At 38.5% G+C, this 18,775-nt stretch overlaps 1 protein-coding gene across 1 annotated transcript; it reads right to left on the bottom strand.

The window, feature by feature from the left end:
* Window positions 1-2,912: 2,912 nt before the first annotated feature.
* LOC143849546 (DNA-directed RNA polymerase 3, chloroplastic-like) lies at window positions 2,913-16,358 on the bottom strand. The gene is made up of 19 exons (XM_077358603.1): window positions 15,699-16,358; window positions 14,894-15,103; window positions 14,667-14,800; window positions 14,521-14,590; window positions 13,894-13,952; window positions 12,216-12,333; window positions 10,297-10,410; window positions 10,052-10,183; window positions 9,519-9,935; window positions 8,350-8,400; window positions 7,548-7,618; window positions 7,065-7,149; window positions 6,782-6,934; window positions 6,608-6,682; window positions 6,319-6,408; window positions 5,005-5,052; window positions 4,788-4,902; window positions 3,309-3,412; window positions 2,913-3,192 (listed from the first exon to the last, which is right to left on the bottom strand). Exons 1-19 carry the CDS (start codon window positions 16,212-16,214, stop codon window positions 3,082-3,084), a joined length of 2,673 nt encoding a protein of 890 aa, XP_077214718.1. The 5' UTR covers window positions 16,215-16,358; the 3' UTR covers window positions 2,913-3,081.
* Window positions 16,359-18,775: the final 2,417 nt, after the last annotated feature.

The following is an 18,775-nucleotide window of genomic DNA, read 5'->3' as shown; positions in this document are numbered from 1 at the left end:
AGACTCATTGTAATGCGCTGGTGAAAGTTGATGTGTAAACTTTATAACTATCAATTATTTTACATATATTTCGGAGTCCCACTCATGGTGACCTGGTCGAATTGGGAGAAGCAGTAGGTATCGTTGCGGGTTAATCAATTGGGGAACCAGGGACTCAACTAACATTAAGAACTTTTCATACCGGTGGAGTATTCACAAGTGGTACTGCAGAACATGTACGAGCCCCCTCTAATGGAAAAATAAAATTCAATGACTATATGGGATTTGCTAGTGTCCATCACAGAAGGCATTTCGCGAATGGCATGTTAAACGTGTGAGCAGCCACACCCCACACCATGAACGAAGACAAAATCTAGTGAAAAGTGAGCCGGTGTGGCTGCTCTCAAGGAAAATGAAACATTGATTGGAAGAGAGTATCATAGGTTTCATGGCTAAACACCGAGTGGATCAAAATGGTCACCGATTCAGCTCCAACAAATCCACCTTTCAGACCTCAGTCAAGCACAATTTTCTCACATGGCCGACAAAAGTAATATTGACATTGGCAAAACGACGGGAGCCCATGTAAATGTTAGTGTGTGTGTGTGTCACATCATACTAGCATATCACAGGACTACAAGGCCGTTAGAGGTGAAAGCCCTCAATTTTGATTGGCCCATTATCCAAATTCCAATCCTCATCGAACAATTCTAGACCCTTAATTGAGTTCAACGAAAAAGACAGCCTAAATATATTTTCATGAGGTATGCTAAACTGAAGGGCGCCCTTGCAAAAGACGGGGTGAAAAGGGCGCCCCCATTGGCTATAAATCACCAATTTCCATTGAATATTCTTTGACTTGCAGCCATCATAGATGCATGATGGTGAGCTGCAGCCAATGCGGGCGCCCTTTCGCCCAATTTTTGCAAGGGCGCCCTCAGACCAGCATACCTCTATTTTTTTTCATTTTATTGTTTTTTTTTTTTTTTTTGCTTTCTTTAATTTTTAATTTCATATATTTTTAGAGTACTGAAAGTGTGAATCCAAAAGAGTACCCTCTGGCTGATGCTCAGCTTACTATAACCATTCTGGATCTTATTCCTATAAACAGCTTAAAAAAGGTGCTAATGATGGTAAAATTTTAAACTTTTAAAACTTCTCTATTTATTTCTTCTTAGTTGGACTTTTGGTTTTTGGGTTTTCTGATTTTTGCTTTATTTTCAGCAACCAAGGCTCTGAATAGGGGTATTTCGGAATTTGTAGTGTTGGCAGCTGACACTGAACCACTTGAAATCCTTCTCCATCTGCCCCTGCTTGCTGATCTATATCTTGCTGCATTCGAATTCATGGTTTATTTGATATTATTTAGTTAATTCGAGAACCTTCAAACATTACATTTTCTTGTTGAAATTACACACATCTAGATTTAGTCAAGTAGAGGAGAAAGAACTCATCCACTTACACAAATAAAAAACAGTAAACTGTGTGACATAGAAGCACTTAGAAATCATAAAATATACTATGGTTCTTCTCACCAGACAAGACAAAGCTCTATCTCTAAGGATGCCGGCAGTGGGACCGTCACCTGTGCCAATGATGTCAGCACAGGCTATGACCCACTACCTATCTATCGAAGAAATTCCTCCTAAAATTTATGTTTCAATCCACCTTTATATTCAGTCTCGGGAAGGCATCAACAACACTAGCCTCTTCATTAGTTAAAAGACCCCTGGGAAGGCAAGTCTAGAAGGAGAATTCCCACACCCCTCGTAAAAGAAACTGTGCTGTTGGATCAAATATCAAGGGCGATAGTGCTCACATGAGCAGGCCAGGCACCATCAGATTTCTCTAATTTTAAAATGAAGATCTTTTTTGTGTAAAATTTATGTAGTCATATTGTTCATATTAAGAACAAAAGAGAACAGGCACAGAGGCTTACATTTTAGCAGATTTTGTAGGATTCATTTAATTCATCTGAGGTGGCCTTGAAATGGCTTTCCACAAAATTGAGTAGCAAATCCCTATAAACAATCCATGTTCTGTAGAATATATTTAAAACAAAAAAAATGGGAGATAAGCAGTCTTTTAAGAATTAGACAATGGGCATTTTTTGTAGAAAAAAGCTTGGTGCTCTGGATTAGTCAACAATAGGTGACTTTCCTACAGAGCTTTTTCTACCTGCAATTGTGGGGCATACGAACCAAGGTTTTAAATTTTCATTTTGGGGTAATTTCGGCCCTCACCAAAACCGAAATTTTAGCCGCAATCCCGAAATTTCGGCTGAAATTCGATAGAAGCATTCAAAATGTCATTTTTTTGGGCCGAAATTTTGGCTGAAATCCTGTAAAGGAATAAAAATTAATATTTTATCAAGAATTTCGACCGAAATTTACCAGTAAATTTTGTCAATTTCAGTTTCATAATGTTTTGGTTTCAGCCCTGACCAAAATCCAAAATTTAAAACCATGATGTGAACTATCAAATATAGCAAGAGCAACAAACTATTTAGCGAAGCAACAGCTCCTATACAAGAATTTATCTGCTAGTTGATACAATAATGATCCAAAATGCCGATACTGTCAACTCTCCCAATCCAAAGAAATGACAAAAGTTTGCAACTCTACAAAGAATTTAGCTCTTTCCTACAACAATGGGACTGAAAATTTCCTCCATTGTTTCTTTTCTGCAACATCTCCAACAACAATGGCAGGCTTGCCTACTTCACAACATATCAGCAGCTGCATCGGGCCGGCTTGCTTCATATCAAAACCTTCAATCAAGCTTTCATGCTCATTGTCTCAATACCCACCTTTCATTGATGAAGGTCCTACAATGATCTGACCAGGTACTTGCTATACTTGTCAGCTCTAAGAAACCCAGATTATATCTCACAAATCTGAATTTCATAGCCATGCATTTTTCGCCCCTAATACATGCATTCCAAAAACATACATGCATCAAATCATTGATTATGGCCATAGTTGTATTAAGGATCTTCCCTGAACCTTCTATTTGCTTCGCCAATCTTCATTGTTGTGGGCTCTGACACTGCAAACCTAGGTCCTTGTAAATGGAAGCTGGTTGTAGGTGGGACAGGGGGATTCAGTTGAAAAAATAGGGAGATTGGAGAACATCTTGCAAGTCAAAATCGCCTCGATCCGGTAGGGGAGGAAAAGACAATGTTGGATATGATGTCTGAAAGCTCTCAAGCAACTGAATGGATGGATGCAGATTTAACATTTAGAATAAAACGATTAATATCCAAGAAATGTGACTGGAAGACCTACTGATATTTGTTATACAGAGAAGCCAAGTTGAAAGGTACTTACGTTTTCAAGTATTGGTAATTCGTAGAGCTCAATGAACTTTTCTCTTAGGATCACGTTCATCTTGTCGACATCACATGCATGCGTCCAGTAGGAGTCATGAACCCCTGTGCACAAACAGGTTTAAGAAAATGGCGTGAAATTTTTTAAATCTAGGTATGCAACCAAATAATCTGTAGGAATATAGCAAAAGTTAGTGTTCAAGTCTCCTTGAATATGAATAATCACAGCAGGGCATCCCGGGGTTTCAATCATCTCAAAAACTTGGACAGAGTCCTCAAGTCTTTACCTATGATTTGTGGACACGGATACGAGTGTCGCGTGTTGACATTGACACGGAGTGTCGAACACAGCAAACCCCCAAAATTTAGAAACCGTGACACGGCTAAAATAGAAAGTATATATAATCATAATCTGTCGATACGCATTCGTGTGTCGAGTTTCGACATGGATATGAGTTGTCTGACATGGCAACATCTAAAAATCTAGAAATCGTGACATGTATATACACATAAAATTATTAATTATTACACAAATATGTGTCCATACGCCCACATTAACTCTAACACTCCTAGCAATACATTTAAAGTGTCCAAAGTAGTGTCGACACGGGTGGACACGCGTGTCGTGTCGGACACGGTAGGACACGTGTGTGGACAATAAATTCAAAGTGTCGACTAAATCATAGTTCTTTACAGAACAATAGCTTATCACTGTGCTGTTTCAACCATCTACGGAACTGACACCAAGATGAAGTGTTGGGAACAGCATTAGGCTTCTATCTTAAATGTGTCCCCTTACAGAAGATATTATGGGAGATGTAATGTTAAATAGTGGGTCCATCTGACATTAAAAGCACCATTCTTAGTTGGAAGAGTGGTCAGAAAGATCATCATTCAAAGATGTATCTTTCTTATTTTTATGTTTTTTCTTTTGAAATTGATTCCAATATGTATCTAGAAAGTGCAAGCAAAGCCTCACGAGAAAGGGAACTAGACGGAGAAAGGTTTCAACGCGGAAACCTCCACTACCCAGTGTCATCAAGCTTAACTTTGATGCGTCTTCTGCATGGAATTAGGATCGGCGGGAGTGAATAGGGTGTTTGTAACACAAGGGAAGATGTTCAGTGCTTACTCCAACCTGATTGGAGTTGAAGACTCCAATAAAGCTGAGGAGCATGCTCTCCTCATCGCGCTACAAGTATCTAAGGACAATTAATAGATAGCATGACAAAAAGATAGCTAATTCAATGACCATGAGTTTTTTTTTTTTTTTTTTATGAAAATGGAATGACCATGAGATTTAATAGATAGGATAAAAAAAAAAAGAAGAAGCTACGTTCTCTCTGAGTTTCAAGATTCAAGTAAATGTGCATCATTGCAAAGGCTGATAATTCCACATTCATTTACCTTTTTTTTAATCTAAGATTCCTATTAAACTAGTGTAAAATGCCCATCAGTACAGCAGGCATTGGAGACGAACCTGCAAAATGTAAGCCGACATCCCTGCAGGCAACAGCTGTCATCATCATATGTGAACCATCAAGGGAGTGTACAAAGTTTGGAGGAAATGCCGTCCTTTGACGTTTAACATCAACCTGAAGTTTGGAATCACATTACAAATTCTGATAATGGCATAAAAACAATTATTCTGGAGAATGGGACAAGTGAAATAAGAAATGCATATTTTGAGAGCTTACTGAGCTACCGTCCCGTTGTAATGCTAAAACCTGAAGGGAGGTTCTTATCTGCATCAACCAGTTTGATGAAAGAAGGCACACAGACATCAGGTGTTGGGTATAAAAGAACACAAGCAAAATATATTAAGGTCAATGATGGAAAATTCCCGCAATAATCCAGGAATTCATAAATTTCTAAGACCCTGTTTGTTTAAGATTACCAGCCCAAAACCAATTATTGGACTCAAATTTACGTTTAATTTTAAATGGAAATTCAACTTAAATTTGAGTCCAATAATTGGTTTTGGACACACAATCAGTTGGCATAAGCTCAAACGAACAGGGCCTAACATGAAACCAGGAATATTGAAACTATTAAATGCCTCAAATTTCCATAGCTGCCAAATCCTCATTTCCACTTGTGATACTGTCCAGGGAAACGGTAAGGCAACTTAAAATTGGCAGAATAAGCAAGAACAGCAGTTGTCTCAAACAAAACGTAGAGGTTGCTATAAGCAAACTATTTCTGAAACGGAAATGGTATCCGCTGTTCCGCATTCCTTTGTTTTCATAATAATGGCACTCATACTTTATTAAATACTTCTGTGATTGGCTGTTGATGTATTTTTTTTAGGAACCGTAACAGCATTTAACAGTAATTAGAAAGTGCGAATAAAAAAAGGAGTGTGTAATGATGAACAGAATCCACAAAACACATCCATCTGATGACTAAATCAATTAATGTAACCATTAAAGAGGCCAATAAGTTTACCAACTTTCCACGATCTTGTGCAATTCTTTTCAACTCCCGAAATAAAAAAGAAAAGAATGTTCCGGGAAAAACCGCTACAGCACAGCCCAAGTTGATCATCTAAATTGTTTTTAGTTAGATGGATTGAAACTGAATAAATGATTTTTTTTTTAAAGTTTGTCAATCAGGCTAGATATGATATGATAACTGAGACACGAAAATTGCAAATAACAGCGATAAAGAAGGGAAGGAAACCAATAGACCAGAAACTGTGGAACCTAAAAGGATGTTAGGAATTGATAAATTGAAAAAGAAAAGAAATGGTCAAAATTGAAATTCTTTTGTTCTATAGTTATTTAAAGATAATTTCATTTTTGAATGAATTTACACAGCACAGTTCTTCTTAATGCACTCACGAGTTGCTCCCTGAATCTGTTGATTCAGAATCCCAACATCAGTCGATGTCAACATTCGGAAATTCTGTATTTTGCTAAGACTTCAATATTCTATATTTTTTTGAGAAAAGGTGATGATATTTTTTGTTAAGACTTCAATATTCTCCATAACTAATCTCAGAAACTTACAAGATGCCTTTCATATTTCCTATAAGGCTGCACAACCGGCAGTCCAAGAGGTGTTGTCCATCTCACGGGTTGATTTTCTGAAGCAATCACCTGTTAAAGTTCCAAAATCCAACAATTCATGAAACTTGCAACGATTAATAAAACAGCAGACTAGTACTCGCTGCACAAAGATTAATATAAAATGGAGTAACAACACCTTGTAGATTCTTAAGTTAACAGCTTAAGGTTGTAGAATTCTAAATAGAAGGATCAACATTACTCAACAGCTGAAAATGTAGTGAGAAAGTACTTTTGCACAATCACCAAGCCATCTCATGATACCACGTGCAGCTTGAAACATCTCCCCCATAGCAGTCAATGTTACCTAAGGAAAATCAAAGAAGGATTCTTTATGAAATTTAATAGCACAAGGTGAAAATTCACTGCATACATTGCTTTGTTTCTTTTATGGCAGAGTATTTACTCTAGCAGCATAGCAAGATGCTCTGAACAGCAATCTATCATCAGTAATATGACCTCTCTCCTCCAATCTTCTTTTAATTTGTTCACGTGCACCAACATAAGTAACGCCATATACCGATGTCATCACGGTCTGTTTAACCAATTTCCGGTCCACCTGAATGCTAACAAGATCACAAAATAATCAGTTAAAAACATTAGGAAGGTCATACCCCTTAAATTCTTCTTTCAAAATTTTGTTTGGAAAGTGGAATTTTGATAAATAGATTGGAGAAAAGAAAACTGACCTGCTGAACCAAGACCTTGGCTAGCAAAGCGGTTGGATCCGTTGAAGGATCTTTCATGGAGTCCTTCTTCATAATATCAAGAACCCTTCACAGGAATTATGAGGACACCCTATCAGAAACATCTTAGAAGAAGGAATTTACAAGAAAACAAAGATGGCATTGTAGCCTTTATAGCCTGTGCTTAAAACAATCATTGTTGTTTGACTTACTATTCAACTTTATTGAGAATATATTTCTTTCAGAACTGGAATAATAAAGGATGACCAACAAAATCATTTTGAACGGTACTTAGTGGATCTATGATGGTCATAAGAAATACTTTGGAACTCCATGAGAAGAACACCACATTTTACAATTGGTAGATTGCCACAATGTGATATCTTCATTGGCAATAGGCAACCAGAAAAGCATGCCTACTAAAAAAAACAATGGAGTAATTTGTTTTCCGTAATGGATTCTTCATCATGGAGTAAGTTATCATACCTAGCAGCTATTCCTGAATAAACATCTGCAGGCTTCTCTCCAGTAATCAAATTGACAGAAGCTGCCTCCAACTGAGAAAAAATATCAAACCGCCATGAAAAAATTATCGAGAACATAGAAAAACCCATTTGCATATTAGATACCTTGATGCTGAAAGCATTAAATAATCTAATAGTCGGCCCTCATGAATCAATGAACAAACAAAACACAAGTAGAGGTGACTAACCATTAAGTAACTGAATAAATATTAAAAACTGCAACATAGATAAAGATGCCAATTACAGATAAATAACCCAAGAAATACAATATTTTCATCCAATGTTGTCTCTCAAGTCAACTAGTTTGGGACAAAGGCTTTGTTGAGTTGAGTTGAGAGTTGTCTCTCAAGTTGGAGATTGGATCTTGATGCAGTATGGCTTGTTGTAAAAATAATTGTGTTCACTTCAGCTTTAAACCATGTAGAAGCAGAACAAAAGAAACAGACGATGAAGACAATTGTTTTTATTTTTGAATAATAGAGAAAACATTTAATTAATGATAAAAACTCAACAGAACAGAGGATGAGTTGATCCAAAAAATACATTGAACCATAATAGTAATTCAGTTGTCAGGTAAGCTTCTGCAGTTGCACTAGATGGCTCAGATGACAGTCGTCGGATGATTAATAGAGAACATTATCTAAATATGAAAACTAATTTTAATCTCAAATCTTTATGGAGAGAACAAAATTAAGCAGTGTGCTGTGTGATGCCAAATACAAGGTATAACCCAAAAGGAGTAAAGAGGGTAGCAGGAAACATACACTGTCTCTTCCAAGGGCCGCATAATGCTGCAAACCATTGCACGAACCATCCTGAGAAAGAGCAAGCCCGTCATTGAAATTATCCTCTATATAAACAAATCTAAGCAGAAATGTTCCATTTAGATCTCTTTAAATAAGAAAAAGAAGAGCACCATCAACAGAAGATACGGATATATAATGTATTACCCATTAATGACGCAGGGTATGTTCACCAAGCGCAGTTTTTTTCTTTTATTTTTGAATAATAACCGAGCACCAAAGTTTTACAAAGCCAAATAGCTTGCGAATGCGGGCCCCTGGCGGCAAAGTGGTTGGATCCACAGGAAATAGGGCCCCTTAATAAAAAAAGATCCATGCTCTTCAAATTTATTCATAGAATGGTTCATTATTTTGAGGGAAACCCCGTCAACCCAATGGAGATCTACAAGAATATTGGGAGGAAATCCACATTCCAAATGCGGATCCCAGTGATATCCCACAAAAGGGCGGCCCAGTGCACGAGGCTAGATCTAGCCATTGCGAGGTCTGGGGAGGGCTAGATGTACGCAGCCTTACGCCTGCTTTTGCAGAGAGGCTGTTTCCGTGACTCGAACCCGTGACCACCAAGTCACAATGGAGCAACCTTACCGTGCGCCAAGGCTCGCCCTCAAACATGACGAATTCAAAGTTCTCAAATTCTTGAGCATTACTTCCACATTGACCGTGTAACAATTAGGGAGAGCCACTTAATGAAACCTGAATAGTCACAACGTGTAACAGAAGGGTATGACTAGATGTGGGCCCCAGCTGCAAGACCAGCAAAAACAGAGTGACACATCCGACCATTACAAGAGAGTAGTTCAAGTTAAACTAAGACACACCTCTCAACTTGTGGTGTTTGCAGATGGGGTCATTACTCATTTGGAAGTAGGGTAATAATTTTTAATAGTAAGAAACAAAATTCAAGGATCAAGCAGGGTTAAAATTTCCCTAAAAAAACAGGGAAATTTTTTTATCAAGGAAAAGGTTTTCCATGGAAAATAGTTAGCCAAACACTGGAAAACTCATTTCACAGGGAATTCCTCCCCCCCCCAACAAAACCTTCGCACTAGACCCAAACTTTCACTCCAAGGGCCCACGATTTTTATTTTTATTTTCAAAATTGCTTAGGTCTCTTATGAAGCACTCACCTGATGAATGGGTAGGTGGGAGATGGCATTATGTGGTGATGAGCTCTTTAAGGCTTCAGAAAGATTAATACATGCTGCTAAGCACTGGAAGGGGTCTTCAGCATCTAACCACCAGGACTTTCCATCAACAGGTTTCTCTGCTGAATCAAATATTACATCCAAGTGATTCTCCACAAATGCTAAACGCCCATCATAAGAAAGCTTTTCAACACCACCAGCATACAGGTTTGCCAGATGTATTTTCAACCACCTTAGCCCAGACTTCCCTAGGGAGCGTCCTTCGGCAAATTCCAGGATCCCTCTACAAAGATCTGAACTCAGATGATTTAAGTGTGGGTGCATAGGGTAGGCACGTCCACGGAAGTCTAGATTATGAGGGTAGTAAAATCCTTCCTCGTCTTTAATTTTCCGTGCTACCTGCTTCAAGATGATATCATCACCAGCCATATATAGAATGCAAGGACTATGGTACAGTGGCAATTTCTGACTGTAGAAAAGCTTATTTTGGGAAACTGAAAGGTGAGAAATCTTACAGAAAGTTTAAGTTCTATATCACATCTCTGAGCATGTCTCTCAGAGTTACACTTTCTGGCTTTTCTCACACTCCACCTCCACTTCTGCATTTCAGTTGCTTCCTCTGATTCTGGTTTCACCGGTATAGGAATCTACAATCCAGTAAGAAATTAAAGTCATTAACCACACGAAAGCAAAATGGGAATGGAAATTCATCATAGAGGGATCTAAAACCAAGAAGGTAATAAGTTTTGGCGAGGCTCACATCTTCACGATCGACCAGGCCTCCAACACGGCCTCCTCTGTCCCACAAGGTGTCTATCACGTCAAGAACTCTTCTATTCACCCTCCATCTTGTACTTCCAAGTGTATCCAAGGCCTAAACAAAGGCAGTCGTAGAACATAAATCAGTTCCAATATACATGTTTGCATAGGCAAAATAAACAAAAAGTTCAGCATAACACTAATTTTAGCTTTATCTTCACATAAGCTGATAATCGAAAGGATGGGCAGACATCCAAGAATTAAAGGTGATGTGTACCAAAAGGAGGAAATCAGCCCTCCAACTGTAAAAATAATTTTGCGCATCCAGCACACTTCATATAAAAGAGCCTAAGCTTAGGTTTAGCCGTTTAGGTCATTAAGTTGATCCACCATGCAGCAACCACCAGTGGTTAAGAAAGATCTTCACCCACGAGTGAACAATCCTTTTTGAGTCACTAAGTCTAGTTTTTTCCTTCACATATAAAGAAGCCAAAGAAATAGTGATGTTGCTCGGGCTACAAGCTCCCACTGCAAAGCTTGGTCCACTTGCTCATCAATAATAGTTTTGATTACCCTTGTCTCTAGTTATTTTCTTTCACGGTATTAGAGCATAACATCCTGACCTAGGGTATCAATGAATTAGTTTGAGGGTCCAGTAAGGTATTCGCACTGTGATGCAGTTCAAAATCCAAGTCAGCCAAGTCCAAACATCCTGTGCTTCCAAAGGGAATAACATTGTGTCTGACTATCCATTTTAAGCGATTTCTATCTTATTTCAAAGATCTCTTGAGGCCTATTATTGAGCAAATATATTGCATGTAGTCAGCAAGACAACATACATGCACACAAAGAAAAACAAACAAGTTTTCCCTCACTCAAGAGCACCCCTTCACATGAATATTAAAGGCTGCATGAATTGAGTAACAGACCTTTTTATGAATAGAATCTGCAATACGCGCGCGAGCGCCCACATACACAGGATTGAAAACAGCAGTCATAAAAAAGGTTACAATAATTCCATGGGTGTGTTGATGGAAATAAGAAGCAAATATTGACAGAAATATCATGGGAGTACACGTGTAAAAACGAAGCAAATATTGATAGAAATATCATGGGTGTAGGGGTCAACCAGAAAAACAAAAATTAATTAAGGGAATCAACTGATGAACAATTTAAAGACCAGTTCAGATTAGAAGCTTGAGGAGGCAATATAGGTTTGATGGAGAGCATGAAAATATAATATGCATCCCAAAGTGATCTTAGCTTACATATTAGGTCTATTGTATTGAAGCACCTGAGTAGCCTGAGTTAAAGCTAAAAAGTGATAGTCTGATCTCCTTGTGTTGTGGCCTTCTATGGGTCATGCATTTGAAGTTCTTCGCTACCATGTGATTACAAGTTTTACTATTACTTTTGCTTCTACTAGTTACATTTCCTAAGATAAATTGGTTTTAATATATGGACTTACTTTCTATGGATTCTAGTTCTTGCAGCAAAAACCATGTACTGTGTCTGCCTACTTATTTATCTATTTGAAACTTTCCAAATTTGAAGTATGTATTATTTTCCTTATATCTACATCAGCTTTCCAGATAAATATTCAATTTGTATGGAATTAAAAAAATTTATATTTATATACCTCTACAACATTCAGTTGAGTTGACTCAAAAAAATGAAATAAGCTTTGATCAAGTCTGTTTTGAGTTCTAAGTACTCAAATCTTCAGAAAACAGAGTATGCAGCCATAGCATATCATCCACACAGCTTCTAACTTCAAAATTTGATGCAATGCTCAAGAAATAGCATTCAAAATAGGAGGAACCAAAAGTAAGCTGTCAGCAACATGGCCTGGGAACAATTGTTGGTCAAGGAAGATGCATCAAATAACCAAAAGAAATATGAAAATAGACAAATCTCAACCTCAAAAACTTTCTGCAGCTTCTTTCTGGGAACACTCCTAATAGCATCTTGTTGTTGTCTTGCACCATGAGTGCGCATGACGTAAGAAGGCAAGAACAAGTACCCCCCTTTGTCATAACTGTACAAAAAGAGACAAACAGATAATTGAAAATTAAAAAATGCCAGCATTTAAGAATTCTATAAATATGAATTATGTTTGAGTGTTTGACTCACTGCCATGGATCAAAATCTCATCTATTATCAATATGTCTCATGTTGTACAATGGGTAGAGGAGAAAAGACGGCGTGTATCGTTGTATCGACAAAATGTATCTTCATGTATAATTTGGGGAGTCAGGCAACCATCACACTTTCCACTTTCTTGCCCACTTTTTGCATGTGGAACAGCATGTTACAGGAAATCACTTCCCCACATGTTTTTCAGCGACGCATTGCTTTCCACTGCAAAATGGGGCACAAAAGTGTGTAATGGCATTCAGACGCCATTCAATTTATAAGTATACTAATGTTGTGAATACAGTCCTTATCTCCATTTTCCACACTTCTTAAGTAGGGTGTAAACCCTCTAGTTCTCACATGGATCCAAAGCTCTCTCTGTGCAATTGAATTGAGGTGGAGCTACTTTATGAAACTCAGGAGTACCAGTGTCTGGTAGGTCGTCTTATTATCTACTTGATGATTACTCGGCCAGATATCATCTTCGCAGTCAGCACGGTTAGTCAGTTCATGCATGTTCCTCGTTATCCTCACCTTGTTGTAGGGCATTGCATCCTTTGCTTCATTAAGTTCAGCCATGTTTGGGGCCTTGTGTATCACCATCATGGTTACCTAGATATCTCAACTTATACGGATGCGGAGTCAGTTAGATCCACCACTGACCGACACTTCACATCTGGATATTGTGCCTTCCTACTGGCAATTTAGTTACATGGAAAGAGCAACAACGAATTTCGAGCCCGTTGGCGAATGAGATCACTATCGGTGGTGAGTACCGCATTGATTACAGAGGTCCGAACAATGCCCACTCCAAGGGTGGAATTGTGTGGCCAATGGTCGTGTATATGGAGCCAGGCTGTGCTACAAGAGTAAGTCAACCTATCCCCAGTGATGTGCTTCAAGTAGTTAAAGTGTTAAACTAATCTGACAAGCATTACGGCAGGCAAGGACAGAGGTGATGGTTGCACCATGGATTCCAGCAAGAAGTTATTGTCTGCTGTTAAATAAAAATGTGTGTGTGTGTGTGTGTGTGTGTGTGTGTGTGTGAGAGAGAGAGAGAGAGAGAGAGAGAGAGAGATTTCTTTTCTTAATGCACTATTGACTAATGCTATTTTAACTGGTCATGAGCAAATGAGACAAAAAATGGAGTGGAATAGATAGTAAAAGTGGTGGAAATATCATTTACACACACACACACACGCACATCTTTTTGTTTTCTTCCATTACTGGTATACTTTTTCACTTTGAATGGGAGAGGGAATGGAAGTTCTTTTTTACCTGGAATGGAGAGGGGGTGTAATAATTTAATAGTAGTAAGAGGAGTATTTTATTTTAATCATTTGGCTTTCTTGCATCTCTCATATGCAGCAACACAGACAAACATATCAGATAGAATTCTTCGGACAGGGCAATATTTTTCCCAAAAAACAGGGCACATGCACTTCATGACTCTGAATCATACCCTTTCCATGTTTTTGGTGGTATCAGCATAGGCATGTAAGGAATCACCATGTGCCTAGCCTGCAAATACATAAAATTTTAGGTGAACTTCAGAACCATTGGATAAGAATAAAATGTCTAGCATCTAATTCAACTACCAAAATTACAAAGGGTAAAACTTTTTTGCAGTGCCTCAATAACTCGAAAAGTTTTAAAGGGCCGTTTGGATATGCAGATTTTAGAATCCGGGATTTCTTCAAAATTGTAGCTAAGAGACAAGAGAAAAAGCGGGCCAGTCGTCATTTTTTACTCGTTTTTTACCTCTCGCCCTTCTTTCCGTCAGCAAGAGAGTAGCAGATCCTCCCATATTTCCAGGTTTTAGAAATCTCAGGATGCAGGAGAGATTTTTAAAACCTGAATTTCTCACCTAAAATCCAAGAAACGCTGTCAGGAGTCCAGGACAGCATACAACAGCTTGATCATGAACCCTCTTTTACACTGTTTTCAAACTAAAAACCTGGATTCTAAAATCCACGTATCCAAATGGCCCCTAAGTGTAAATTAGTTGAGACAAGTAATTTTCTACTGTGATAAACAATTTGGTGTAGCATAAATGTTCCAGAGGCCCAAGAGAATTTTTTTAACTTACAGTTCTATCAAGTCCCTCACGTACTAACAGATCGCATGCTATAACCCCATATCTCTTCCCAACTTTCCTGCTGCAATAATTTGAAAAACAATTCTGAATTACTGACACATGTATATTGTTGACTGACAGAAAGAATGCAATCATACCCTTGATCCTTTGTGACAATTTTCATTATGTGCCTAAATGCAGGTCGAATTTCAGGTGGGCTGTCTGCTAACTGGTTGGGTGGAGGTTGTACATATGCTGATTCTATTAATAATTCTATCAGCCGACTTCCCAACTGCGATTCATAGCAAATAGAGCTTCAACGTTCAGAAGATACAAACAGCAACATCATCAACTAGTTCAGAGAGAAAATAAAAAAGTAATAAACCTTAGCTTGGGCATCCCGACCCCAAGACTTTGTGTCATCGTCATTCTTCAGAAGCTTCTGCACCTCAATCCGCTTTTGCTTTTTCATCAAATTTGTAACACGTTTCCGAAGGACCTCCTGTTCTTTACTTGAAGCCTCATGTTTATCCCTGTTAATCTTCTTCCCCCTCCCAGATTTCTTAGTTCTCTCTAAAAATTTATGAATTCTTACCTGGAAAACAAAGAATTAAACAATTTCAAGATACTAATTTGACCTTTTCAGCTTCTGATACTCTTAGAAAATGGTACGAAGCGGCTTGGGACAGATCTGGACAATCGAAGAAAGTGGTCAGATGGATGAACTCTTCCACTAATCCTGAGAAGCTTAATTTTGACGGGAGCTCGAGAGGTAATCCTGGACTGGACAGGATTGGGGTTTTCCTCATGTATATTTTGGTTATCAATATCTTCTTAAGAGGCGGTCAAATAACGGTTTCAATGAAATTAGTTGCACAAAAAAACAAATGCATTCCAGATGGCTTGCATCATCCATGTTCATTTTCTGATTAATCTCAATCATTTACAAAAAGTGAATGGCTGATTCAACTGTGATAGAGCTCACAGCAAAGTTTAGATTTCAGCCTACCTCTCTTTTACGTATCTCTTGAACTGGTTATATTATCCAAGAAGTAAAAGTGAAACAGTGATATTCCAAAAAAAAAAAAACAGAACATATATGAGAAACAGTGGATTCACTAGATAACCAATCACCCACTAAACACAACATAATAAAAGAAAATCCACAGAATAAAACTACAAACACTCACCTCCTGCTCGATGGCCTCACCGATGTGAAGAGCGGCTTGAACAACCCGAACGCACCCATCATCCTGCCCAGCCATCAACAGTCCCATCATCTTATGCATCACAATAACCGCCATCTTATCAGCTGGCAACAGACCAATGTGAGGCGCGTAAGCAGCCTTCTGCTTCTTCGCCTCCTGCAACCTCCGCTCTTTATCAATGGCGTCTCTCAAAGGCTCAAACCAACCCAAGAAAAGCAACTTCACATAAGGTAAATTAGGAGCTAATTTCTTCTCACACATCTCCCTCTCCAATTCTCTATATTCCTCCGCCGCCTTTTCCCATACCTCAGTCTCTGCCTTTACTTGTCTCCTTCGCAACTCGTTATACTTTTTTTTCTCCATACAATCATCAAAACCTTTCTTAACATCAATGCCAATGGATGTAACAGATGACATCCAAGATGGGTCTTCATTGAAAACCCTTTCAACGGTTTCTTCTGACAAAAGCCGATTAATTCTATACCATGACAAATTCATTGAGTCGTGGAGGGTTTCTATGCCATTACCATCAATTGGGTCTGATAATAGAGGAAATTGGAGAGAACCCAACTGAGAAAATGATACCGAAAACTCCCTTTTCAATTCGGTTGGGTCTAGATTGAAAGATGAGGAAGAAGAAAGTGAATTCTTGAGAACCCACCTGCCAATTTGATGACGAAAGCTCGATTTTTCGAGAAATCGAGATGTCTGGATTGTTGCTCTTCCGCTTCTTCTCCATATCTCAATGGGATTGATTGACGCTGTTGAAGCCAGTTGTGTGAATTGGGGTTTTTTTTGCAGGTATTTGAGAGAAAGAGATAAACCTCCCTTGAACCCTTTCTTGTGTGGGGGGTTTTTTGCTATCGTGGAGGATGATTTTGAGGATGATTTTTTGTTTAAGTATCCTCAGGGAATGAGAACAAAACTGATATTTTAAAGGGGAAAATCTGGATAGCCCACACGACCACCGTAATTACTGGTATCGTTTTTCCCTCGGATCACCTACAATTTAGTTCGCCCTAATATTAAGAGATCGTTAGGGTTCAATGAATAATGGTAACAATCTGACGGAATGAATTATCGTAATCCAATGGTGCGAGTGCTTTCTTGAATTGACGGAATCACTGTTAGGAATTAGCATCCTATTCCCATTCTCCCTGATTCAAGCATTTGTTAAATCATCTCAATAGGTAGTATTCTGGTTGTAGTCCTGTCGGAATGAATTGTTGTACATTTTTTATTTTAATTGTTGTACATTTTTTCTGAGCAGATAAGCTGGGATTGAACTTCGAACCTCAAGGGTGAATTGTTGTACATTTTGTTGACAGTGAATTGAGATAGTAATTGGAATAAGATGCCAATTCCGACTACTAATTCCAGCAATCCAAAGTTCCAAACGTATCGGGCACACTATTGTTAAGTGTTCATGATCCACGAGCTTAGGACCATTAATTTATGTGGCGTGCCCTTAATTATATTTATGTAAGTGAATAAGAACAATACTTACCTTAGAAGCTGCATAATTATTATAGAATACAAGGTTGTTTGCTTGCAAGGAATGTTAAAGTCTAATGCATTTTCAGGTGAGCCTCTCTCTCTTTCTCTCTCTCTCTCTCTCTCGCGCCAAAACTTCCTTTTTTAGTTAGGATGTTATTTTTATTACAATGCTTCTTTCTTTGCCTTTTTGGGTGCTTTTGGATTACGTAATCTGATTCCAATTTTGTTCAATTCTGACAGTTCGGTTCAAAAAACAGATTGGAATCGAGGAGGTGGAATCAACACAGTAGCAGAATTAGAGAGGAAGAAATTCCAGAGTTTTGGTTAAAAAAACAGAATAGAATAAAGGGGGTGGAATCGACATCTGGGTAAGAATTAGAGAGGAAAAATGACAGAATTTGTTTCCCATGCCAAGAGGCTTATTCATGCAATCCAAATGTGACTGTGAGTAGGGCTGCAAATGAACCGAGCCAGATCACGAACATGTTTGGGTTCGGATCATTAAAAGCTCGGCTCGGGCTCGTTCATTTACTAAACGAGCCGAACCTGAGCTCAAAAATTAGGCTCGTCAAATAAACGAGCCGAACTCGAGCTTTGTATAGTTCGGCTTGGACAAGCTCATGAACTTTTTAGGCTCGATTCATAAAGCCGAGCCTAGCTTTAAAGCTCAGATTATGTTCGTTATATATATATATATATATAACTTAATGGTATTTATTTGATGTGTTTACTAAACGAGCTGAACCCGAACCCAACCAAGCATGGCTCGGGTCGGGCTCATTTGTTTACTAAACAAGCCGAGCCGAGCTCGAGCTTTGTTGAATTTTGGCAAGCCGAACACGAGCCCAAAAAAAAAGCTCGTCACGAACACGAGCCGAGCACGAACACCCCAATGTTTGGCTCGGCTCGGCTGGTTTGCGGCCCTAACTGTGAGGGTGGGTTTGGATTGCTGGAATCAGCCGTAAGAATCAGGGTCTAATTTAAGTCCACACATTACAACATTTAGTTCAAACAAAGAGAATGCAATCAAGGGTGCAGAATTGAAACCGGGAGGAACTAGAGGGGGGAACATTTCAGAATCTGTTTCCTGCCCCAAGAGGTGGTATTCTGATTCCTCCATCGGAATGAAAATTTTATTAGATTTTTTTGAATTAAAATTTTAATTTTAATTTTTCTCAGACCATTTAAAGGGGAATCGGAATGTGATATCAATTCCAATTCCTAACTCCGGCTATCCAAACTTGGAGTGAGACTCTATCTTTTCTTTTCTAATCAAGTTAGAAAAGGGAAGAATGAGGCTTCTCCGCTTCCCCTCGCCACCTCTTAAAAAACACTTCCCACACTCTGTTCCTTGTCCTCAGCATTGGCCGGGAAAACGCAATGTCGCGAAGTCCCTCTCTTTTTGGGAGAACGTCGTCGTTGTTGTGTTCTTTTCAAGGTGCAAGAGCATACCAAATTAGAGTAGAGGATTTCCGAAGGATTTGAATGGTTTTCCTACATAAATTCAAGGTGCAAGAGCATACCAAACTAGAGAATTCAAAAGAAATAAAATCATGAGAGGA

Source organism: Tasmannia lanceolata, unplaced genomic scaffold (assembly GCF_043159265.1).
Source record: "Tasmannia lanceolata isolate RefF3 unplaced genomic scaffold, GAP_Taslan_0.1 ptg000018l, whole genome shotgun sequence".
In the NCBI taxonomy this organism is placed as follows: domain Eukaryota; kingdom Viridiplantae; phylum Streptophyta; class Magnoliopsida; order Canellales; family Winteraceae; genus Tasmannia; species Tasmannia lanceolata.
Note: the sequence above shows the minus strand (reverse complement) of the source record. Positions and strands in the feature narration are given on the sequence as shown.